This window comes from Pantherophis guttatus, chromosome 4 (genome assembly GCF_059756535.1).
Source record: "Pantherophis guttatus breed Tessera chromosome 4, ASM5975653v1, whole genome shotgun sequence".
In the NCBI taxonomy this organism is placed as follows: Eukaryota; Metazoa; Chordata; class Lepidosauria; order Squamata; family Colubridae; genus Pantherophis; species Pantherophis guttatus.
In genome coordinates, this window is record NC_142066.1 from 82474391 (window position 1) to 82500974 (window position 26584).

The 26584-nt window shown below is 42.8% G+C and overlaps 1 protein-coding gene across 1 annotated transcript in view; it reads left to right on the forward strand.

Moving 5' to 3' along the window:
• Nucleotides 1-26584, forward strand: part of TBX20 (T-box transcription factor 20) — a 61210-nt gene that overhangs the window by 14072 nt on the left and 20554 nt on the right. Inside the window, exons 4-5 of the mRNA XM_034409747.3 lie at nt 17011-17119; nt 18610-18768. Of these exons, the coding sequence (XP_034265638.1) occupies nt 17011-17119; nt 18610-18768 (268 nt within the window). The remainder of the gene's footprint in view (nt 1-17010; nt 17120-18609; nt 18769-26584) is intronic.

Consider the following 26584-nt stretch of genomic DNA (forward strand, 5'->3'; position numbering starts at 1 on the left):
ATATCTCAATTATTACAATTCCCTAGTTAAATAGAGCTTTTTTTCTTTTGTGTTTTAAAATCTTGAACTCTCCTCCTAAATTTCCCATTGTTTGCAGTGTTGCACCTACCTGTTTTGGTGAGGAAAAAGAAAAAGAAATCTCTCTCTGCCTCATTTTGTCACGTTGCACCAAAGACCCTGCTTTCGCTTTCACTTTTTCAGCATAGCTAGGGGAAAAAAAATCTGCTCCAGGAACTCTTTACACTGATCACCTGTAGGGCGGCCCTTTGAAGCCCCATGGCAAGAGTTTAAACAGTTTTTTTTCCCTCTAGCCATCAGCTGGGGCTCAGGAGGCAGAATGAAAAATTGGGACTTTTTTAAAACGCCGCGGGACGCGGGACAAATTGCTGAAAATCGAGACTGTCCCGCCAAAAGCGGGACATCTGATCACCTTACTCATTCCCCCCTCTCCCTCCAACCCCCTCCCCCCACCCCGGACTTTCCAGAGCAAATACAGGGTATAGCATTTACGAAACATAAACTAAAATATGCTAACTTTCTATAGGCTCCAAACTCTGTCTTGCTTTTTAACTCCCCTGTCCACTAACAAAACATAATTCAAAAAGAAAAAGTTGGTTTCATTCATAAGCTATTTGAAGCTTTTTAGTCGGATATTTGTTTTGAATATAGTCAATCCATCTTCTCCATTCCGATATATATCTTTCGTTTGAGTGGTCCTTCAAATATGCCAAAATTTTTGCCATCTCTGCTAAATTCACTACTTTTAATATCCATTCTTCAATAGTAGGTAAGTCTTCCTTCTTCCAATACTGCACCACCAAAAGTCTGGCTGCTGTTATTAAATTTAAAATCAATTTAGTCTCTATAACCGTACAATCTGTAATTATACCTAACAAAAAGAACTGTGGAGTAAATTTTATCTTCTTTTTGAGAATATTTTGAATAATCCACCATATTTTTTATCCAAAATGCCTTAATTTTTTTAGATGTTCATTGTTATGTCCGTATATGGGCATCCCCGCCAGATTGGCTAGTCCACCGGCGGGAGATTTGAAGATCTGTGATTGGCCGGCTTGCCTGCCGGCTCCCTTTATAAGGCGAGCCCAGCAGCACAGTTGGCTGTTCTGATTCTCGCTAATAAAGTGCTGAACGGACCACTCGCTGCTCGCGTATTCTTTCCCTGTGCCAATCTAACACTGGCGACAAAGGATTTCAAGAACCTCGTGGCACGATTGCCACCCAGCCCGATTCAACAGAGCAAATCACTGAGCTGGAGTCACTTAGAGCTGATAGCACGAGAACCATGGCAGTGCCACAAATCTCGCTGGCACCATTCAACCCTGATCAGGAGAAATGGAAAGCCTATATGATTAGGTTCCTCCAATTCCTGACCAGCAACGGCTATGAAGACCTGGAGGACAACCGCAAATGAGCCTTGTTCCTGGCACATTGCGGATCGGCAGTCCTGGAGATGGCCATCGACCTCGTGACACCCCAGGACATCGAGACCATGGTGTGGAGCGACCTCCAAGACGTTCTCCAGGAACACTACGCCCCGACTGGCACACCGATGGTGAACAGATTCACCTTCAGCCAACGGAATCAACAGGAGGGCGAATCCATAAAGGACTTCGTGGCAGCACTGCAGAAGTTGGCTGCATACACTCTCACACACAGACCCGGCAAAACCATCAGTAACGCAGATGCCTCAGTAGGTGCCCAAAGCAGGAACTGGTGGAAGACCCCTCACTCACCCTCGACCTTTTCCATATCGACGGAGACCTGCAGTGTCCAGTATCTTCCACGGACGTGGCAGCCCACACGAAGAAGGAAAAGACCCTCAGGCAAGTCATGTCCTGGGTCCTGAGGGGTTGGCCAACAGAAAAAGTGGGCGAAGAGTTCAGCGCTTTCTTAAGAAAGCAGCACGAACTCTCAACGATGAAGGGCTGCCTACTCTGGGGTGACAGAGTAGTGATACCGCGACCGCTGCAGAAGAGGACCCTGGAGATCCTTCACAATGGGCACCCGGGCATTGTGAAGATGAAGGCACTGGCCAGAAGCTACGTCTGGTGGCCCACCCTGGACAAGGACATTGAGCAATGGGTCTCCAGATGCGCCCTGTGCCAGGAGGTCAGACCAGCACCAGCACAAGCCCAATCCGCAGAATGGGAGATGCCTAGTGCCCCCTGGTCCCGCGTTCACATCGACTTTGTGGGGCCTATGGCAGGCAATTTTTTTTTTAATTTGATTTATATGCCGCCCTTCTCCGGAGACTCAGGGCGGCTTACAATGCGTTAAGCAATAGCCTTCATTCTTTTGTATATTTTATACAAAGTCATCTTATTGCCCCCACAAACTGGGTCCTCATTTCACCTACCTTAGAAAGGATGTAAGGCTGAGTCAACCTTGAGCCTTGGAGAGATTCGAACCAGCAGAAATTGCAGGCAGCTGTGTTAATAACAGGGTGCACTAAACCACTGTACTATCAAGGCTCTATCAACTACCTCCTCATCGTGGTGGATGCCTTCTCCAAATGACTGGAGGTCATCCAAATGCCACCATCACCACTGAGGCAACTGTTTGGGCCCTGCGCAGACTCTTCGCCACCCACGGCATTCCGGACGTCCTGGTGTCGGACAACGGGCCACAGCTCACCGCCAAGCCGAGGGAATCATTCCTGGCCGAGTTGGGCATCCGCCATGCCCTCACTGCCCCATACAGGCCGGCTGGAAATGGGCAAGTTGAGAGGATGGTGAGGCTCACCAAGGAAGCTCTCACCAAGATGGACGCCGGGGATTGGCAGGAGAGGATCGATAAATTCCTCTTCACAGAGCATATCACCCCACACGCCACCACATGCAGAAGTCCAGCCGAATTACTCATGGGGAGGAAGCTGGACCGGCTACACTCCCAGTACAACCACCAAGAACCAGCGAGTGCAACCTGGCCGCTGCGCACCTTCACCGAGGGAGACCCGGTCTATGCTCTCAACTTCCGCGAGCCTCCGAAGTGGCTGAAGGGAGTAATCAGCAGAACAACGGGCCCGAGGTCGTACCAAGTGGAGCTGGGAGAAGGACAAATCGTCAAACGCCATGTCAACCAGCTCCGGAAAAGGTGGAGGGAAAGCAGAGGAAACGGTGAAAACCAGTCTGATGAGGTAGGCCTACAACACCCAGGCGAGGGAGGCCTCCGACACCCCAGGAAGGTCGGGCTGCTCCAAACCGGCAGAGCAGGCCAACTACCACCACCGGAATTGCGAGAACCCCCAATGACAATCACATCGGCTGTAGCGACAACCGAGACCAAGGACCTGGATGACAGCGGATGCCTTGAGCACCGAAAACCAGCCACAGAAGGAAGGGAAAAGAACCATCAACTTACCGAGTTCCAGGCGTCCGCTGCTGATCAGCGGCGAGTTGCAGCGGCCGAAGCATCGTTCCCCGGGGCCGCCGAGGAGTTCTGAGAACCCAGCCGGAGGTACTGGGCCAGAGTCCGCACACTCGACGGCCGAGTTCCAGTTCCAAGGAGGGAACCGGGAGAGATAAGAGCCTCGTCTGCACGGGTCAACAGTGAGGCAAGAAGTGATCTGCGTAAGTCAGTTAGGATGGGGAAGCGCCCCGCCTACCTGCGTGACTACGTCATGTATGGACCACTAGAGAGACGGACTAAGAACTAGGAGTTGAGGGGTGTTATGTCTGTATATAGGCATCCCCGCCGGATTGGCTAGTCCACCGGCGGGAGATTTGAAGATCTGTCATTGGCCGGCTTGCCTGCCGGCTCCCTTTATAAGGCGAGCCCGGCAGCACAGTCGGCTGTTCTGATTCTCGGTAATAAAGTGCTGAACGGACCACTCGCTGCTCGTGTATTCTTTCCCTGCGCCACTCTAACATCCACCATATATGATAATACGTGGCATCATCACATTCGCATCTCCAACACTTAGGTTGCGAACTTGGATACATACAGGGTAGCTTTTTAGGATCTAGATGCCATCTATAAAACATTTTATAAAAATTCTCTCAAGTTTTGGGCTTGCGTAAACTTTACATTTCTAACCCATATTTTTCCCACATTTCCATCATTATTGGTTCTTCAATGTTTTGTGCCCATTTTATCATACAATCCTTAAGTAGCTTTGTTTCTGAATCTATTTCTACCAATGCATTATACAACCTTTTTATATGCATTTGACTTTGGTCTCTAATTTGTTTTACCAAGTTCTCCTCATTTTGCAAGATGCCAATTTTCTGATCTTCTCTCCATCTAGCTTGCAGCTGTCCATACTGAAACCATGTTTGAATTGTCCTTTCTTCTCTTAATTGATTCAAAGATTTTAGTTGTAATATACCTCCTTCCTTATTAAGAAGCTCTTTATAAATAATAACATCTTTGTTTTGCTCTACACTTATATTCTCTATCACGTGTCTGGGTATTGCCCACATTGGTAACTTGTCGTTTAATTTATACTGATACTTTTTCCAGACACGCAGTAAAGCATTTCTTAATATATGACTTTTAAAAGTCTTATCCACTTTCTTATCATATAATACATAAGCATGCCAATCGTAAACCAAATCATATCACTCAATATTCAATATTCTTTCTTTCGTTGAATTCATCCAGTCACTAATTGCTGACAGAACAACTGCCTCATAATATAATCTTAAATTGGGCATTTTGAGACCTCCTCTTTCACATATAGCCTGCATTATTTTTGTTTTATTCTCGGTCTCTTCCCTGCCCAAAATTATTAATACCCTTCTGCCATATCTTCAAATTTTCATCTTTTTTAAGTATTGGTATCATTTGAAAAAGAAACAAAAGCTTAGGCAAAACATTCATTTTTACTGCTGCTATTCTTCCTAACAAGGATAATTGTAATTTTTTCCAATTTTCCATCTCTCTCTGTATTTTTTGCCACAACGGATCATAATTATGCTTAAATAATTTCACATTTGATGTCATAATATAAACCCCCAAATACTTAACTTTTTTTACTATTTCAAATCCTGTTAATCTTTCTAATTCATCTTTTTGATTTGTAGTCATGTTTTTAGTTATTATCTTCGTTTTCCGTGCATTTATTTTAAATCCAGATACTTGTCCATATTGCTTAATTATATCCATTAAACCTACAACCGACTGTAATGGTTGGGTTAAAGTAACAACAAAGTCGTCTGCGAATGCTCGTACTCTGTAATCATACTGCCTAATTTTAATTCCATTTATTTTGTCCGACCCACGTATATTACTCAACAAAAATTCCAAAGTCAAGATGAACAATAATGGAGACAAGGGACATCCTTGTCTTGTTCCTTTTTCTATATTAAAAGTATCTGTTAAACTACCATTAATTATTATTTGCCCTGTTTGTTTTTGATATATTGCCTTAATAGATTGTGTAAAATATTCTCCAAACTGCATCTTTTCTATTATTTTCAATAAGAAATGCCAATTCAATCGATCAAATGCTTTCTCCACATCAAGAAATATTAGCACCGCAGGGATTTGGTTGTTCTTCCCCAGATACTCTAATAGGTTAACCACTTGCCTTACATTACTCTTCATTTGTCTACCATTTATAAAACCAGTTTGATCATTTTGAATCATTTGTTGCATGACTGTCATTAACCTATTTGCTAGTATTTTAGCAAAAATTTTGTAATCTGTATTTAAAAGTGATATAGGCCTATAATTTTTTGGCTGAGTGTGGTCTTGCTCCTCCTTTGGAATCAGAGAAATAAAAGCTGTCCTCCAGGATGGGGGTACATCTCCAGATTGTATTTTGGTAAATAACTCTTTGAGTGGTCCCACTATATCTAACTGCAAGTGTTTATAATAAGCAGCTGTCAAACCATCCGTCCCAGGGGCTTTACCCACTTTCAACTGCTTAATTGCAAACATAATCTCTTCGGAAGTTATTGGTTGATTTAAACCCTCCCTTTGCTCTCTTGTAATTATAGGAATATTCTCTTTCTGTAAGTATCTATCTACATCTATACTTCGAATTTTATCACTAGCGTACAACCTCGTATAAAATTCTAAAAATGCTTTTTTAATCATATTTTGCTGATAAACCTCTTTACCTTTATATTCTATTTTCTCTATGATCTGTGACTTTTGTTTTTTCCTTAACAGATATGTTAACCATCTCCCAGGTTTAGCATTGCAAAAAGTATTATGTTTAGCATATTGCAAATTACTGTAGTTGCGACCTGATCTGCCATTAGCATATTAAATTGCCCTCGCAGTAAGTTAATTGCCTCTTTTATTTTCTTGTCTGCTGGGTTCAATATCAAAGCTTGTTCTTTTTTTTTTAATTTCCTCTTTTAAGTCCTTCCCTTTTTTCCCCCTGCTTACGTCTATGTTTCTTATTCAAATATATCAAGATACCTCTCATATATGCTTTACTTGCATCCCAAACCATTTCCATAGACGTACCCTTATGCATATTTATAATGAAAAATTCTTTCATAAATTTTTTACATTCTTTTACATTTTCCTCATATCTAAACAGATTTTCATTTAACCTCCAAGACCTCTTAAATCCCATTCCATACTCTAATTCCATCCAAACTGGACTATGATCCGTTAAAACTCTTGGGCAGATCTTCGTCTTCTTCACCCTAGAAAAAAGATCATTAGTAATTAATATGAAATCAATTCTAGAGAAAGATTGATGTCTATCAGAAAAAAAAGAAGGTCATTTTCTTCAGAGTTCCTCTCTCACCAGATATCTTCCATCATTTCAAAAAACGATTTTTGCAATCTAGCACGTGCAAGAGCCCCTTCTTATCTTTTTTAGTGTCCAAAACTCCATTCCAATAGCCTAATAAAATGCATGATTTATAATCCCATGGTAGTAACTTGGAATGTAAAAGCTTGTAAAATTTTTCCTGTTGTTAGTTTGGTGCATATACTCCAATTAAAAGTATTTTTTCTCCTTTTATTAAAAGTTCAATTGCTATAAATCTTCCTTGATCATCTGCTTCAATTAATTTAGCAATTAAATCTTTTTTTAGGTATATAACTATACCATTCTTTTTCTCGGGAGCAGATGCAACAAAATGTATACCTAACCTTGCATTTATTAAATATTTTTGATCTTTCATTCTAATGTGAGTCTCTTGTAGACAGATTACATCATTTTTAAACTGTTTCAAATAATGAAATATTTTTCTCCTCTTTTGTGGTGAATTTAGGCCACTAACATTCCAAGTCAGAAATCTAGTTGCCATTCTTGGCCCCCTGAAGCTTTTGGAGCATCTGTTGGAAATCTCCATGCATTTTGCTTTTTGGCCTTGCTCCTCCCACTGCTTTTGTTTTTGTAGTTTCTTGAATCATCTGGAGTTGCTGCACTCTTAATTCTTCCTGACGCTTGGCTGCCGCTCGGGTCTGTCTTTGATCCTTAGGTTCTTCTATTTTTTTGAGTACCTCCAAAGCTTGAGCAGTAGTCGAAAGTTATATTAAATCTTCTTGAGTAATCAAAGCTCCCCTTTGGGCCTGTGCCAACAATTCTTCCTTCTCCCCCTTTCTTGCCCCCTCTGCTTCTGTCTTCCTTCTAGCTTCTGGGGACTGTGGGCATCCAGCCTTTAGTACATTGGTGTAGAAATCTCGTGCCTTCCACACTGAGTTAAGACAATATCTTTCTCCTGAATAGTTCACCACTAGTCCAGCTGGAACCTCCCATCTGTACTGTATCTGACGGTTTCTCAGTTCTTCCACCAGAAAACCATAATCCCTTCTGGCTCTCAACATTTTGGGGGGGGATTTCTTTCAGTATTAAAACCTCCTGCCCCTGCACTTGAAGTTTATTTTTAAAAGTGACTTGTAGGATTTCATTGCATATTCTCCTTGTTGTAAAATAGACTACAATATCTCTTGGTAGATGTTTCTGTCTGGCAACCCATGAGTTGACAAGGTAAATTTGGTCAATTTGCCATTCCAGATTTGCTTTTTGATCTCCCATTATCTGTGCAAATGCTTCTGAAAAAATCTCTCTCAAATTCTCTTGCTTATTTTCTCTGAGACCTCTTATTCTCAAAGCAAATTCCATATCTCTGTATTGTATCATTATCACATCGGCCTCTGCTCTTTCCATCTTATTCTGGACCTCTCCCATTTTATTTTCCAAGTTCTCATTAGACTGCTTAATTTCTTCCACTTTTTCATCTATTGTTTCAATATGGCCTGCCAGATCTTGGACTGCCATGATAATATCTTCTCTAATTTTCTGATTTTGTTTTTGAATGAACTCTTTAATTTGAACCATCTCCTCAGCAACATTTTGAATTTTATCCTCAAACACCAAAGTAATTTTTTTTCTGTAACTGAGGCTTGTGTTTTAAGGGCTTCCTGCAACATTTCAAGTGTTAATACTGGTGGTTCTGTTGGAACAGAGAGAGATTGCAATTTGGACGTTTGAGCTGGCGAGCTCCCAGCACTTTTAGGAACAATAGTCTTTATTTGTTTTGAAGCCATTTTTAGTTTCCAATTTGAATTTTAGTTTGAATTTTAGTTTCCATCTTGAATTTTATCCTCAAACACAGAAGTAATTTTTTTTCTGTAACAGAGGCTTGTGTTTTAAGGGCTTCCTGCAACATTTCAAGTGTTAATACTGGTGGTTCTGTTGGAACAGAGAGAGATTGCAATTTGGACGTTTGAGCTGGCAAGCTCCCAGCACTTTTAGGAACAATAGTCTTTATTCGTTTTGAAGCCATTTTTAGTTTTCAATTTGAATTTATTCAGCAACCAGAACAACAAATCAGCCAAATCCAAAAATTTCCAGTCTTTAAATAATATCAATCCTTTTTTTAAAAGCACTGCTATAGTTTTTTAGCCTTTTAATCTTCTTTTTTTCAAAGCAAAGATCTCTAATTTTAGACAGGAGCTGCCAGTGCTAAACGAAACTTTCCTTTTTAACTTTCACTTTCACACCCCATTAAGACTCAATTGCCATCTTGGTTTCACTTTCTCCCCTTAGTTAGTCAGAAGGAAGTAATACACATTTGGAGTTAAAGTTTAGTACTTGCAAATCTGATGTCTCCTGGCTTTGCTCAGCTTGCTTCCAAATCCAATGTTTATTCAAAGCATTGTTTGCAGGGGTGGTCGTGGCGTCTTCTTCTGCTTAAAGCAGAAACGTCCCGGATCTGGAGCTCTGTCGGGCTTCCAGGGAGCTCTCACCCTTCGAGCCCCAGAATTGTTCCTGGGGCTTCTTGGGGAGCTCTACCTGCACCCGTCTGCTCTCTTCCTCCCCTTTTCCCGCCTACAGTGCCACTGGAAGTCTCTCGAATTTGCCTTTTCATGATCACCATCTGTGCTCTGAAACTTTGGTTCTAAAGCTCTTACTTCCAAATGTATTTTTTGAAACAGTAGTAATTGTGGTTAGCAAGTTGGTGAAATTAAATTTATTTGTTGATCTCGGAAGGACTTGTATATTCATTTCTTCTATAAGGGGCACTCAGAAAGAAAGAAAAAGTCAGCGATGTAGCTGAGCTTTGGTAACATTCATACACTCAAGCATTCTCTGCAACATCTATACAGAAATAACTTTCAGCACAACAACTGCCAACTCTGTAATGGAGAAGGATTATCCAGCATCATTTGAAAGCATTCTCATTCATAACATTTCATCACAGATGACCATTAAATCCTTCTTTTCCTGCTGTCAACATGTGAAACAACTTTGTCTGTGGGTACAGTATGCTGTGCAGGCATGAGGTTAAAATTCTTTCAGAAAAAACAAATCTATTGTGAGTCATTGTTTAAATAGCTTTATTAACCCAACCAAAAGTCTGAAAGAGGTACCTTATCCTTATGAGTTCTAGCTTGCTGATATCTCTTCTATCTTTTCTGAGGTTTTGTGTTACTGAATGCAAATTCAGAGTGTTTACTTTTTCCTTGAATGAAAGAAACAATCCTTTGCTCTTTTCAATCCATGGTAAAAATTGACTTGTACAAACTGTACAAATTGAGTTATTGCTCTAACAAACAATTACTAGTCAATGGGGGTGGGGTGGGGAGGAGAACAGTCACGATACCTTACTCTACTTTATTTATTTATTTATCATATTTGTATGCCACCCTACTCCCAAAGGACTCAGGGCGGTGAACAGCCAAGATAAAATACAAAGACATACAAAAGTTAAAAAACTATTAAAAACAGATTAAATAATTTAGGCTCAGAAAACAAATTAAAACATCCAATTTATCTAAAAAACATTTAAAACCCAATTTAAAAGGGAGAGTTAGGCCAGACCAGCCTGTTGGAATAAAAACGTTTTTAGGGCACGGCAGAAGATGCGTAAGTCTTGGATCCTCCGTATCTCCGGGGGGAGCTCGTTCCAGATGGCAGGTGCCCCCACAGAGAAGGCTCTCCCCTGGGGGCTGCCAGTCAACATTGTTTGGCTGACAGCACCCTGAGGAGCCCCTCTCTATGGGAGCGAACTGGTCGGTGAGAGGCTACTGGTGGCAGAAGGTGGTCTCGTAAGTACCCTGGTCCTGAGCCATGGAGCGCTCTAAAGGTGGTAACCAAAACCTTGAAGCGCACCCAGAAGACCACTGGGAGCCAGTGCAGCTCGCGCAGGAGGGGGTCACATGGGAGCGCCACATCGCTCCCATCACCACCCGCGCGGCCGCATTCTGGACCAATTGGAGCCTCCGGATGCTCCTCAAGGGGAGCCCCATGTAGAGAGCATTGCAATAATCCTGGCGTGAGGTGACAAGGGCATGAGTGACCGTGCGTAACGAGTCCCGATCCAGAAAGGGACGCAACTGGCGAATCAGGCGAACCTGATAAAAAGTCCTCCTGGCCATGGCCACCATATGCTCTTCTAAAGACAGCCACGAATCCAGGAGGACGCCCAAATTGCGAACCCCATCTGTGGGGGCCAACGACTCACCCCCAATAGTCAGAGATGGCACCAACTGACTATATCGGGACGTCGGAAACCACAGCCACTCGGTCTTGGATGGGTTGAGCCTGAATCTGTTCCTCCCCATCCAGATCCGTACGGCCTCCAGGCACCGGGACATCACCTCGAGGGCATCATTGGGGTGGTCTGGGGTGGAGATGTACAGCTGGGTGTCATCAGCGTACTGATGGTACTTCACCCCAAAACCCAGTGGCTTCACATAAATGTTGAACAGAAGGGGCGAGAGGACCGATCCTTTCGGCACCCCACATACAAGGGGCCTCAGGGTCGACCTCTGCCCCCCTGTCAACACAGACTGCGACCGGTCGGAGAGAAAGGAGGAGAACCACTGTAAAACAGTGCCCCCCACCCCCAACCCTTCCAACCAGTGCAGCATGATACCATGGTCGATGGTATCAAAAGCCGCTGAGAGGTCTAATAGGACCAGGACAGAGGAGCAGCCCCTGTCCTGAGCCCTCCAGAGATCATCAACCAATGCGACCAATGCCGTCTCTGTGCTGTACCCGGGCCTGAAGCCCAACTGGAATGGATCTAGATAAGTCGATTCATCCAGGTACTGAGGCAGCTGTCGTGCAACCACACTCTCAACAACCTTCGTAACAAAGCGAAGGTTGGAGACAGGACGATAATTTGCTAACACAGCCGTGTCCAGGGAGGGCTTCTTGAGGAGGGGCCTCACCACCGCCTCTTTCAAGGCGGTGGGAAAGACACCCTCACTCAAAGAAGCATTTATAATCCCCTGGAGCCAGCCTCGCGTCACCTCCTGGGAGGCCAGTACCAAACAGGAGGGACACGGGTCCAATAAACATGTGGCCGCACTCAGTCTGCTCAGTATCCTGTCCACGCTTTCGGGAGTCACAGGATCAAACTCTTCCCATATAATATTCTCAGGACCTGCCCATGTCATCTCCCCTGGATCTACCCAGTCAGAGTCCAGCTGTTCCCGAATCTGAGCGATTTTGTCATACAGATATTGTACAAAATCCTCAGCTCTACCCTCCAAGGGGTCCTCCCGCACCCCCTGGTGGAACAGGGAGCAGGTCACCCTAAAGAGGGCGGCTGGGCGATTATCTGATGATGCAATAAGAGCAGAAAAGTAGTTACTCTTCTCTACTTTTATCGCCACAAGGTAATTCTTAATATGAGATCTTACCAGTGTCCGGTCGGATTCAGAATGACTAGCCCTCCAACTGCTCTCTAGGCGTCTTTTCCGGCGCTTCATCTCCCTCAGCTCCTCAGTATACCAAGGAGCCAGGTGAGACCGGCGCCGGGTCAGAGGCCGCAAAGGCACGACTCGGTCCAAAGCCCCAGCAGCCGCCCTATCCCAGGCGGCTACTAAGTCCTCAGCCGAGTCGTGTGCCAGAACCTCAGGAAGTGGCCCAAGCTCCATCTGGAACCTATCAGGATCCATCAGGCGCCTGGGGCGGAATCACCTGGTTGGTTCCGCCTCCCTGCGGCAAGGTGTGGCAGTTTGAAGGTCCAGGCGAAGGAGGGAGTGATCTGACCATGACAAGGGTTCAATCACTATATCCCCTATCTCCAGATCACTCAACCACTGTCCAGAGACAAAAACCAGGTCCAGTGTGTGTCCCCCCATGTGAGTAGGGCCATAAATTAACTGGGTCAGGTCCATAGCCATCATGGAAGCCATGAACTCCTGAGCAATCTCAGACATCTCGCCGATTGATGGCAGGTTAAAATCCCCCATAACCATAAGCCTGAGGGTGTCAACCGCCACCGCAGCTATAACGTCGAGCAGCTTGGGCAGGGCTGCTGCCACGTGGCAGGGAGCCAGGTACGTGACTAGCAAGCCGAACTGCACCCTATGACCCCACTTCACAAGGAGGGACTCACATCCAGCCGTCTGAGGAACAGTGGCCTCCCTCGGTCCAAGATCCTCGTTAATGACAACCGCCACCTCTCCGCCCCTCCCCTGTGACCTTGGCTGATGGAATGCACGGAAACCGGGTGGGCACATATCAACAAGGGGGGCTCCCCCCTCCTGGCCCAACCAGGTCTCCGTAATACCCACCAGGTCCGCACCCGCCTCCTGAATAAGATCACAAATGAGGGGGGCTTTATTTACCACGGACCTGGCATTGCACAGCATCAGCCGAAGGCCTGGGGCCCGAGGTTCCGTACAACCTGGGGAACGAGAAGAGCTTTGGGGGCCGGAGCGTGCCACCGCTTGCAACCAGCGAGGACGCACTCCCGCAAGATGATGTGGCCCCTGCTCCCGCCATATCTGCCCCTCCCACCTACAGTATTGATGTCATGGCCATCTGTATCATAAGCTCTAACCCCCTCCTTGACCCCTGAGTCCGCACCTCCCATGCCACGCCCCTTGGCTGGCCCAGATACCCTCCCCCGTGGGTGTTCCCCCAAACCCACGTAACCTACCCCCCTCCCAGAATCCCTTAAAATCCTATTAAAAAATTTCCCTAAAAAAACCCATAACCCTCTTTTTGCTGTATGCCATCTCTCCGGACTCCAAAGTCCGTCATCGAGATAGGCCCTCGATAAAGCAGAGGGCCAGACCTGCGAGAGGGGGGAATCTCACAGTTTGAGGAGTTCTCCCAACGAGTACATTTTGTAGATAGATAGTCCATAGCTGGTAGGCATGTCCTAGCTATCCAGGGTCCCGTGGAGAGAGTATCAATCAGAGGTACAAGTCATTTTAGTCCCACTGACCTCTCACATCAGCGGTAGAAAACTTAAGCCATTTTGAACTCGGATGTAAACATCGGTCACCCTCTCATGGTAACCAGATATAAGGGAGAAAAACAGCTGCTTTAGTCCGGTTCTTTCAATGTTGTACCTAGGCACAGATGGAATAGCCAATCCTTGAGTTCAGAGACATGGATAGTCTGTGGGAAATATGTAGTAGGCGAATCCAGGGAGACTCAGATAACATAAAAGTAGGGAAACTCTCATCCTGACATACAGGAAACGACAAACCTGGATAGCAAATGATAACAAAAGGCCGAATATCCGGCCACAAAAGGGGCACGGGAGATGAGAATACAGGAAGGGGGGGAGATGGAGTAAGGCAGTCATTTTGCAGAAGCAAAGCCCCCATGGTAGACACTACAATCCCCTTCCCATCTCCTTAGCCACCTTCAGGTCTTCCATGCATAAAGGTTTAACTCCCCCCCCCACACATAGAAAAAAGAGGGGGGAGGCCTCTGGGAGATGGTCCAGGGCTGGCCCAACAATGAATGGGTCAGCATCCCTCCGTCGCCCAGGAGTTTCCGCTGAAAATAGTCAGGCAGGTCCCTGCTCTCCCGCTTGTGGCCTCTTTGGTCTCCACCACTCCCACTACCGCTGCCGGTAACCGCCATTTTGGGCGCCGTCATCACTGCTGCCATCACCATCGGCCTCCTCCGTGCCGACTCCGCCCACCGCTGGCCTCCGCAGGCAACTCCTGCCATCGCCAGGGTTCAACGGAGTCTCGCCTAGGGTGCCAGATGGTCACCGCAGCCGCGCACCGCCATCCCTCCGGCAGCCTCCGACGGATGCAGGTCGGCTGTCACGGAGCTCCAGGCCTATCTCGCCATCTTACACCCCGCCAGCACCGCCCGTCTCACTTCAAGCTGTTCCGAAGAGCCAGCCATAAACTGCTCTCCCAAAAGGTCTTCTGGAGCCGAAAATGCTTCCAACGGATCGGTGAATCAGCCCTCTCACCACGTCATGGGCCATAGGTGGACAAATTGGCCCTAAGGACCCCCTAATCGCCAGGACATCATCCCCCGCATAAACTTCTTGTTTATGCACTGGTTATACAGGTAGCCCTTGACTTACAACAATTGAGCCCAAAATTTCCATTGCTAAGCAAGACAATTTTTAAGTAAATTGTGCTCCATTTTACAACTTTTTTGCCATGATTATTATATGACTAATTGAAGTTAAGTGAATCATGTGGTCGTTAAGCAAATCTAGCTTCCCCCATTGACTATGCTTGTTAGAAGCTCCCTAAGAATGTTGCAAATGATAGTCCCAGGACCTTGAGATACTGCAATTTTGTAAATACATGGTGGTTGCCAAGCAACCAGAATTTGATAACATGACCATGGGAATGCTGCAAGAGTCATAAATATGAAAAGTGTTCATGTCCCTTTTTTCAGTGCTGTTATAACTTTGAATGGTCACTAAATGAATGGCTGTAAGAGAACTATCTATATTGCCTATGGTTCTTGCTAGCTCAACACCCACCCTGCCATTTATATCCAGCTTTTCTTCCAATAAATGCAAGACCACAAACATGGTTATCCCCAATTTGATCTTCATAAAAACCTATCTATATCGGAGCAAAAGTAAATGTTATAGGCTAAGTTTTGTCTTTTTTCAATACTTCACCCATGCTTCTTCAACCTATTTTTCCAAGGGTGACTATAGTTCATAATTGGAAGGCATCTGGAGAAGGCCATTGCATCTCAATGGAAAATGCCTATGTGTTGTTATTTCAAGCTCTGGTCAGAATAGCTTCACTGAGAAACAGTGTAGTTTATTTGGACAAAAAGATAGCGGAGACCACACTTCATATACGGAATCATTAAGCATTCATGAAGAGATAAAAATATGTCTGAGCCTTTCTAAAGGCCCAGGGTATAATAGCCTTAAATAGAAACATTTATTTGTGGTGAGACCAGTAGATGAAGTACTTGGTAGGTCTGTTTTATGTTGGTCATATTTATTTAGAATTTCCTGTTGATTTCAGTGGAATTCACTGGAGGTTGCTGCTCTGCAGCTTAACAGTGTGCTTGTAAGTAAACTATGCTGTGTCCTTACTCATATAGGGATATGGATCTAGAATTTTTCCAGAGCAAAAATATGGAATGAAGTATTTTCTATACCCTGAGAGGATCAAAACTATGCAAGCAGAAAATATTATATTCTTTTACTTCATGAACCCTGTTGCAATTTATATTATTTCTTCTGTCTGGGAAAAAAAAGTGCTTTATGCCAGAAAAGCCATTTTTGAATCAGGATCATAATAAGCAGTGGTATTTAGCTTCATAATATTTTTATGAATAATAATGCATTGATGTTTTACTGTAGATGTTTTACTTTATATAGGCTTTTAATCAATATTTTTAAATGCAAAGTGCCAGAAGTCCATTGTGAATCTGGTGTATCAATCACTGCTCAGATTGCTGGTAAAAGAAGTCTTTTTGGATCATCTAATATGAAATTATCCTACTATCATTTTTTGAGATTGATGCATGAAAAGCTAGAAAATCTATGTCTTAATAATCAAGTTAATGTGGAAAACACAGTAGGATCATAACACAGTCAGATAACTGGTTCCTATAGTTTAGTGCTAGATTTATGTATATTGCTAGATTTCCAGATTTATAATGGGAATCTTTCTTGGAGTTTACTCTGAGTTTCCTGAAGTCATTTTTGAATGTGCTTTAACACTGAGAGATGGCTGTAGTCCTGGTTGAAAATAACTTGGAGGAAAATATCTTTGATTTCATCAAACACAGGTAACTTCCCCCCTTTCTAAGCTATAATATCAGCATACTGTTATTTAAGATTTATCTTTTTAAGTCTCCATCCAGCCCCCTCCTGCTGCAATTCCAAGTATGAAACTAGTATTTCCTATCCAGTTTAGACAAATCATCACTTGAAATAGTTAAAGGACTAGGAAAGATGAGTCGCAATGGAAAAGAATAAGAAAAAATAATATTTAGAATGGAAAAACCCAAATAATTAATTTTCAGAAAACTGAGCTTCTAATAATAAAAAAGGTGGTTTTTTTTAGTTCATTTGTTTGATGCAAATATCTTGCAAAATCTTATGACTGAATCTTTTCCTCTACTTCTAACATGTTTTTCATCTAAAACTAAGTATCATTTAGATTTATATCTGTTCTTTGGTGCTTTTTCCCCCTTTTATGTAGGTTTAAGAGAAGAGCCTAAATATAGTTAGCCAAACTGAATTAAAGTTTTGAAAATGATGCCTACTAGTTTAAATGCTCATGTTTTATGGAAAGCATCTATCTAGCTAGCTAACTTTCTGTGTCTCTATCTGCTTGCTGGGCCTTGATGAGCTTTGTTGTTTGGCTTTCCAGGCTATATGTGCATCCAGATTCTCCATTTACTGGGGAACAATTGCTGAAGCAGATGGTATCCTTTGAAAAAGTGAAACTCACAAACAATGAGCTGGATCAGCATGGTCATGTGAGTACCTGGTTCTGTGAGTGTTAGCCCTGGAGGCCATCTTTTTCTTTGGATCTTCAGGGCTGTCACACTTAGTGCTGTGGGAAACTGGGAGGGGTATTGCATGGAATTGTAGAGATATTTAGCCATAACAACATTCTTTTCTCTGGGAGTCAAGGACGTTCCGCCTGCACCTGGAGTGGCGTGACTAGGAGGCATCTCCAGTTGGGACAGTGGATTGATTGGACCATGTGATGGACATGTGGGTGCAGGGGAAGGGACTTGGACTTTCTTTTGGGTGGAATCTGAAAGCTTCTGGGTTTTTCCAGATGTGCCAATATGACATCTGTAATAAAGTGGAACTTTGAGAAACTTCTGGCCTTAGAGTCTTCTTTCATTGGGGGTGTTACTTGGAACCCTGACAGTGAGAAGGGAAAACAATGCTCCACCCTCAGGTTCTTTCTGCCATACCTGCTGGAAATGCCAAAAAACCCAATAATAATTGTTCCTATGATTATTAAGAAAACTTTAAAAACTGTGAAGTTTTATGGACTGAGAGGAGGAGATGGGGCATGTAACAGTATCTTATATCACAGAAGATATTTTGCATTTATTCTTCTGCTCTGAAAGGCCATTTTTAGACATCTGTAACAGCTAACTGTTAATTATCTAATAATTTCTGTCCTGAAAAATTTCCCCTATCTTCTTTTTGTTTGATATGTTTTGAAGAGCAATAAAACAAGTCTAAATGTTGGAATCTGCAATTATGCAAAACTTGAGAATGCAACCTTCATTTAGTCCACTCTCTTGGGTGACAGAAGCAGGAAAGTATTAGATGTCTAGAGATATTGTTACATAATAATATTACATAATAATATAATATCAGTTTAATGAAACTAAACCATAGTTGTCTTGATTCTGCCATATATTGAAGCAAGTTCCTCAGCATACCATATTTATGTTTATATTTATGTGACTCTTAGCCAAAAGCCTTTTGCATCCCTGATGTAAAATGTCAATCTCCATATTTAAATTTAGGATAAATATTGTATGTCTGGCTATATCAAGACTGTATGTGAAGAAATGTAAATTGCCTTGTTATTTATTTAAATGGGAATTTAAGTATAAATAATCTTACCCTTTGTTTTGAAGCTATCTGGCACCAGTACCTCTGAGACTTCCAAAACCCTCCTGGGAATCTGATTGAGTGACAAAAACTAAGGAGGAAAACCATGTTGACTTTTATCTGCCTCCATTTTAAAACATTTAGCATCCTTCCTCTTACTGAACCGCATGGAATGGAATTAATTTGTGGCAATTGGTATATAGTAGAAGTGAGCCTAGGACTAAGACCAGGACTCAAATGATCTATGGTTTCTTCTGATACTAGCCAATAATCTGGCATGTCTTTTTTGTCCTCTTCTGGTATAGCAGTTTTGATGGATAAGACAATATAATTTGCTGACTGAAAATGATTCTGATTGTGTTTTCCCTCCTTTTATCCTCACTAGATAATACTGAATTCAATGCACAAATATCAACCTAGAGTGCATATCATCAAAAAGAAGGATCACACAGCCTCCTTGCTTAACTTGAAATCTGAAGAATTCAGGACATTTATATTTCCAGAGACAGTGTTTACAGCTGTCACTGCCTACCAAAACCAACTGGTGAGTGTTTTCACCCAATTCACTAACTATTGTCAATGTTATTCTTTTGTAAATTCTATCGAAAGAGGGGTTGAATGATACAAACATTCTCAAAATGGGATAGAAAGGACAAAATGATCTATTTTCCTTTAATTACATATAAGCAGAACATCTGAGGGGGATTTAATTTAATTTTTTAAAAGCAGCGTAATTTAAGAGTATTTCTAGCTTCGCTCCTTCTCTTCTTGGTCCTACATGTTATACTTGACAAAAAGAACACATAAAAATACTTGGCCAGTGCAGAGTTTCAGTTCTGAGGATCAGAACTGACAGTATTAATGTTTTTCAAAAAATTATTATTGGCAAGGCCTTACCTCAGAATATGTTACTTTTCAATCAGAACACATATCAATTTCTTATATAAAAAAATATTCCCCCTCTCCTCTATATTTTCAGTAATATTTGGGCACAGATCTTTGCCTAGACAACTGATACAGATCTCTTATACAAATTTGAGGCATGTATCAGATTTGGGTATTTAGGTGTTTTTTTCTTCAGAATTAAAATTGAGATCCTTTTTCAGTCTGCTATTGCAGTTAACTAACATAAGGTGATTGTGGATGTCAACACAAAACATTGATCATAACAAAGCCAGTGGAGAAACACAACGTAGGCTCATCCTCAGAAGGTTATATGTTTCAGTCCTCAGAGTTCCTAACGATTTTGTTCTGAAGTATGTATGCACACACATGTAGTTAGCTCATGCTAACTACAATATTTCTGCCAATTCTAGGATTTCTGCTGTAATATTCCTGGATTCCTTTTGAATTATTCTTTTCCAGTCAGGAGATGTATCTGATTGCTCAATTAATTGGACAAAAACTGATAACTAGGAATAACTTGATTAGGAAAATTGCAGGAACAGGCTGAGGGAACACAAGCCAAAACATTATGTATAGTGGTACAATCATTAGTATGCTCTATTGCTGAATACTGTGCAACTGTGTATGGAAGAAGTTGTCATACAGTTTGATGTATGTTCATTTTAAGGACACAATGAGAATAATATCTGGAACCCTTAAATCCACATTGCTCTCATGGCTGCATGGTCTTTCTAACATTGCCCCCTCCTGATTTCAGATGACAAACAATAGATAGTTTGATAGTGGAATAAGTTAAACATCACATCAGCTCTAAAAAAATCTTCTAATATATAAAATATTAGACCATCTCTCACCAGGCTTAAATCTGGGAAACCAATTTTGAATAACATATCACAGTCTTACAATCCAGATGATGAATAGCAGTTAAGATGGGTGACTTTTAATAACCACAATCAAACAGATCATACAGTACATATCCAATAAAAATGACTTCCAGGAATGCAGTTGTCCTGAAAAATGTGGAGCTACCTGAATAGAATCAAGACAGGCCATGCCAGAACTAGGGCAAAGCTCTTTAAATGAGGAATGGCCAAGAGCCCGTAATGTGACTGTGATGCACCAGAAAAAATGATAAAATATATAGCTCAAGAATGTCTCCTCAGGAAATTTCAAGGCACCTGAGATGATCTCACTGCAGCCACACCAGAAGCGGTTAAGTTAGATAGTTAGCTTCCTTAGATATTGAATCATAAAATGTATCCCATATCAATTCTATGGTTCCATATTATAATGAATTTATCTTAATTTAATATATTATCTGCTATACTTTATTGTCCACATATTACATACACACAAACAAACATAATATGTTTGCTGATGCTTTATTTAAACTACATTATTATATCAGTGATTGTATGACCTCTGCAGATGCCATTTGTTAAATAAAATAAATGAGACATATCAGATTAGTAACTCCTATAGGAACACACTGCTGTAAATAAAGTCTTCTAAAGAAAGTTTTAACATGCATTAACAGAGAGATGGAAATTTGTAGTGCTCTTAATTTTGTTATAATGCAATTCTTACCAAAACTTACCTTGGCTCACAAGTTGCTATACATTAGTTAGAACTAATTTTTTTTAAGGTACTAGATTGAAGAATGTGCCTCTAATTGCAATCTGAAATCTGCATTTTTTAAATATATCAGTTCCTCAGAGAAGCACATTTCCTCAATGGGATCTTGGGTCTGCAATCCTCAGGACTCTTAAGTAGCTGGTAGGGAAATTGAAAAGTTACAGTCCTTACACATTTAGACATTGCCCAGTTGTTGATGGATACTACAGAACACAATGTTGAAATACATGTAACACAGGGGTGAAATGCTACCAGTTTGGACTAGTTCGGGAGAACCAGTAGCAATGATTGCCATCAGTTCACCAAACCAGTAGCAATAATGCCTGGTTGCCTCTCCCCCGCCTGTCTGGTTGCCCGGTTGCCCGCTCACCGCTTCTGGCTCACTCTTGGTGCTTCCGAATCGCTCGAGTGCTTTCAGCTGGCTCTGGGTGCTTCTGGCCCACCCTATATAAGAAGACTCGGCTGCGACAGCGCTTGCCAACGGTGAAGAAGCGAAGCGAGAGACACAGAAGCCGCCAGTGGCTGGTCAGGTGGCAGGCCCCCTGTGAGGGGAGAGGACCAGGCCCAGCCACGCCACCACAAAGCCCGTGGCGCTTTCCCTTCGGCCTGGGTGGCAGCGCTTACCCGGGCAGGACAGTACGGGTAGCCCTTCATTTTGGCGAAGACTATGTCGCTGCACTTGTAGTCGCACAGCCAGCCGGAACGAGACATGGTGCCAGCGGAGAGGCCCCCCCGCTGAGGCTGCCCTGGCTGACCAATTGCCGCACCTCCCCAGCAACAGGCGCACCGGGGCCCGCCACCTCCGTGCACTTGGAGCTTGGCTTCTCCTGCCCTGAAATGAAAGCGAACAGCAGCGGAAGGAGGGAGGGCCCTTCTAAGCGCAGTGCATGGAGGTGGCAGGCAAGGCTGGGGAGGCACAGTGATTGCTCAGCCAGGGCAGCCTTGCTGTTTGCTTTCTTCCTTCTCCTGCCACGAAACAAAAGCAAATGGTGGTGGTGGTACTTTAGGAGGACACCGCATGTGCAGCACTATCCAGGACATCAGCTTCCCTCCTGGAGCACCACTGCAGCAGTGCTGCCCCTCTCAGCGCCTCTCAGCACTGGCTCCGTTGGAATGATGGGCATGCTGAATATGCCAGTGAAGGATTTAGACGGTAAGGCCGATGCTGATGGGGGGGGAGAGGGAGACCCACTGTGCTTGGCTCCTCGGAGGGACATGGTGAGGCTCATTCACCTTTTGGGTCTGGCGCGCTTGGCTTTCACGCACCCTTTGGGCGACTGCCACCCACTTACTTTCCCTACTGCCTGCATCCAGCCCATGATGGACCGGGCTGCCTGCCCTCCCAGAGCACTTTCTTCCTTCTCCCGCAGCAGCCGCTGGAGCCGAGACTGCTGCTCTGCTGGGATGTGCATGGGCAGCCCCGGAAAGGCGAGCAGATGTAAGGCCGATGCTGGTGGCCAGGAAGGGAGACCCGTTGTGCTTGGCCAAAGAGCTGCCCTGGGAGAACATGGCGAGGCTTGCTTGCCTTTTGGACCTGGTGCACTTGGCTTCCATGGGACCTTTGGGCGACTGCCACCCGCTTGCCTTCCCCTCCGCCTCGGGTCCCACTGCCTGCATCCAGCCAATGACGGGGGACGCACTCGGTGTACCCCACCTCACTACTCCCCCCTGACTCCACCCCCCAGCCATGCAACCAGCGCACAGCTCCAGCTGCACCTCGTCCGAGCTAGCAAACCTTAATTAATCCTGTACTGCCTGGGCTATCGAGCCCTGATTATTCCTGGGCAAGCTCTGAGTAATCCTGGGCAGCCTGGGTGGTGATGTTGCTCCCATCAGGCTTTATTATTTCAACTTGTAATTTGTAGCCTAATTATAAAGATTAGAGATTAAAGGTGCATTTTCTAAGATGATGCTTGAGTTATTGTTTCTTTAAAAAAAAACATAAGTGTTATAAAAAATTCACAGATTTTAAATAAAGGTATTGCCTAAATAATAGGAAGCTCCATTTTAGTCTAACTCAGGGCAGATGGAAATCCATGTTTCTTCAACTGTCACTGCACTCAAAATCTCAGCAGCCTGGGAAATGCAAGGATGAGAGGCACTGAAATTCAGCAAAGTCTGGACTTGCCTCCTGGTCGATATACAAATACGGCTTCATTACACATATATACTCAGGAGTAAGTTGCCCCATATTTAACTTGGAGCAAGCTCTGCTTGATACCATAGTTGTTACTCTTGAGTAAATATGCACTTTATGCTCTGTCTTATGTCACAAGGCTACACCATTATACAAGTGTTTAAGCTCAGGTATTTAGCTAGGTTAAGATTAAGATGTTTTCATATTTGAGGCCAAGCAAAATCTTTTGCCTCCAGTTTAGCTATCCAAAGCCAGTCATATCTTTTTAATACCACAGAAAAAAGAAACAGTAACATCCATTTATTCTTCCTCCTAGGAAACACACAATGATAATGCATTAAATACTGAAAAAAAATGTTCTTTCCTGATGTACACTGTCCTTTCCTAATAAAAGTTTACAATGGAACTTTTTGACAAACTGCTGTCCTTTAGATGTGATGGGAGTATAAGTCCCAGAAGTCTACCAGTCATGCTATGGCTTGAAATTCTGGGAATTATAATATTAATATGCCTGAAAAGTGGGAGAATGAGAAAGGTAGTCCTGAACATCTGCACACTATTGATAGCATTTTGGAGTCTAATTCAGTCCTGAAGTCTGTCTGTCTGTTTATTTACTCAAATTTATATGGTCTTTCACCTCACTGAAGATGACTCTGGGCAGCGTAAATTAATCCAGTTTTCACATCTGGATTATCTGGATGGACTAGGTTAAATATATATTTTAATGAATATTATGTTATGCACACACACACATACACACACTTCAGTTAAAAACAATCTAGTCAGCCACTGCTGGTGCATGTACAGGTTCTGTAGAACACTAGGCATGTATATTAATATAGCAGTTTTTAGAAGTGTTATTTTGATTCTGAAGCACATAACATAAATACTGTTGAATTTCTCAATGGAAATTGGGAAAATACTGGAGATTGATTCTGTTATAGTATCTATGACTAATGAAGATGGAACCTCTCTTATTTTTTACCATTTCTTTCAGTGCTGATTTTAAAGGGATGATTACATTTCTTCAGGTTATTAGATAAGAGCTAAATACATTACACTTTCAACAAACTATCTCACATTTAAGATTTAAAGGCCAGACATTTGTTTAAACAGTCAAGCCACTCTACAGTAAGAGTTGAATTGTAGGTCAAATTTCATTTTGACAAGCTCTCTTGGAAATGCATTCTTCATTCATATAAGAACTGATTTTTTCTCTTTTTCTTTTAAGTGTGGCTTCATAAAAATGTATGTGTATTATAGAATAGTATGAGCTGGAAGAGACCTTGGAGGTCTTCTAGTCAATCCCCTGCTCAAGCAGAACCTATACTATTTTAGATAACTGACTCTTCTTAAAAACATCCAGTGATAGAATACCCATGATTTCTACAGGCAAGCTGTTCCACTGGTTAATTGTCCTCACTATTAGGAAGTTTCTCCTTAATTCCAGGTTGTTTCTCTCTTTGATTAGTTTCCAACCATTGCTTCTGGTCCTGCCCTCTGGTGCTTTGGACAATAACTTGTCCAAAACCAAAACCTCTTCTTTGTGGCAGCCTGTTAAATACTGGAATACTGCTATCATGTCACCCCTAATTCTTCTTTGCTTTAGACTAGCCAAACCCAAATCCTGCAAACATTCTTAGTACATTTTAGTCTCCAGGCCTTTGATCATCTTAGTTGCTCTTCTCTGAACTTTTTCCAAAGTCTCAACATCTTTTTTGTAGTATGGTGACCAAAATTGGTTGCAGTATTTCAGGTGTGGTCTTACCAGAGTTTTATAAAGTGGTACTAATATTTCATGTGATCTTGATTCTATGTCTCTGTTTATACAATCCAGCATTGTATTAGCTTTTTTGGCTGCTGCTGCACACTACTGGCTCATATTCAAGTGATCACCCACTAGGACTCCAAGGTCCCTCTTATTGTTTTTGAGCCAGGTCTCGCCTAATCTGTACTTATACCTTTGATTTTTTTCTGCCTAAATGTAAAACTTTGCTTTTCTCCACATTAAAATTCATTTTGTTGGATAGGGCCCATTGTTCAAATTTGTCAAGATCTTTTTTGATTCTAAGCTTGTCTTCTGGGGTGGTGACAATTCCTGCCAGTAATCTTTTATCTAACAGCATTAACCAAACTGCTTCCTTTTCTAAAGACAAATTGAATTTTACTATAAGATAAAACTGTTAATTTTCCCCAGTAAGTGAATAGGAATCTATATTCAGCAATAGCTTATTTATCATCTCTTTTATAGAAAAGTCTTAATTTATATAGCAGTTGTCAAATAATAAATAACAAACTAGCCTCTCCTGTTCAACATTTATGTGAAGCCGTTGGGGTAGATCATCCGTGGTTTTGGGGTGCAATGTCATCTGTATGCTGATGACACTCAGCTGTACATCTCCATCACAAACCACCCCAATGATGCCCTTGAAGTGATGTCCCAGTGCCTTGAGGCCGTATGGGTCTGGATGGGGAGAAACAGGCTTCAACTCAACCCTTCCAAGACTGAGTGGCTGTGGCTGCCGGCGTCCCGGTACAGCCAGTTAGTCCCATCACTAACTATTGGGGACGAGTCATTGACCCCCACAGAGAAAGCTCGCAATTTAGGCATCCTCCTGGATGCACAACTGTCTTTAGAAGATCATATAACAGCCGTGGCCAGAGGAGCTTTCTATCAGGTTCGCCTGATTCGCCAATTGCGTCCCTTTCTAGACCGGGACTCATTACGCACAGTCACTCAAGCCCTCGTCATTTCCTGACTTGACTACTGCAATGCTCTCTACATGGGGCTCCCCTTGAAGTGCACCCAGAAGCTCCAACTGGTCCAGAATGCGGCCGCGCGAGTAATTATAGGAGCAACATGGCGCTCACATGTAACACCTCTTCTACGTGAGGTGCACTGGCTTCCGGTGGCCTTCTGAGTGCACTTCAAGGTGTTGGTTCTTACCTTTAAAGTGCTCCATGGCTTAGGACCTGAGTACTTACGAGACCACCTGCTGCAACCGATAACCTCCCACCAACCAATACGCTCTCACAGAGTAGGCCTACTCATAGTACCATTATTAAAACAATGTCGTCTAGTAGTTCCAAGGGAGAGAGCCTTCTCTGTGGGGGCAGAGTAGGTGCCCCCTACTCTTTGGAACAAAATACCTCCTGGAATACGAATAATCCCAGATCTTCGCACTTTCTGACATGCCCTGAAGACCTTTCTGTTTCAACAAGCAGGGCTAGCATAAACATCTAAATTCTATGCCAAGGTCTTAGCAGATACACCAAGTTGACAAGGGCGGTATAGAAATTCAATAAATAAATAAATAAATAAATAAATACTGATCATGCAATACCATTTTTTATATTATCCCCACCTCTGTGTGGTTTTTTGAACATACAGCATGGCCAATTATTTGCATTTATATGACCAGATACTATGGAAAATTACCTCTTTATCCCCAAGGAGCTGAGAAATTATTTCTTGGTATAGTGGCCTTAAAGTACATTATATTCCAGGTAATTCCATTCTGTTTTCATTTAATAATTTTTTCAATTCACCATTTTGTTGACATTCTCTACATGAAAGAGTACAGTTGGTCAGATCAATTAACCTGATCTGTTTTTTAGCACATTTTGGCATTGAATAACTGTTCTGAATTTCAGTTATATTACACTGATTTATAGTGGTCCA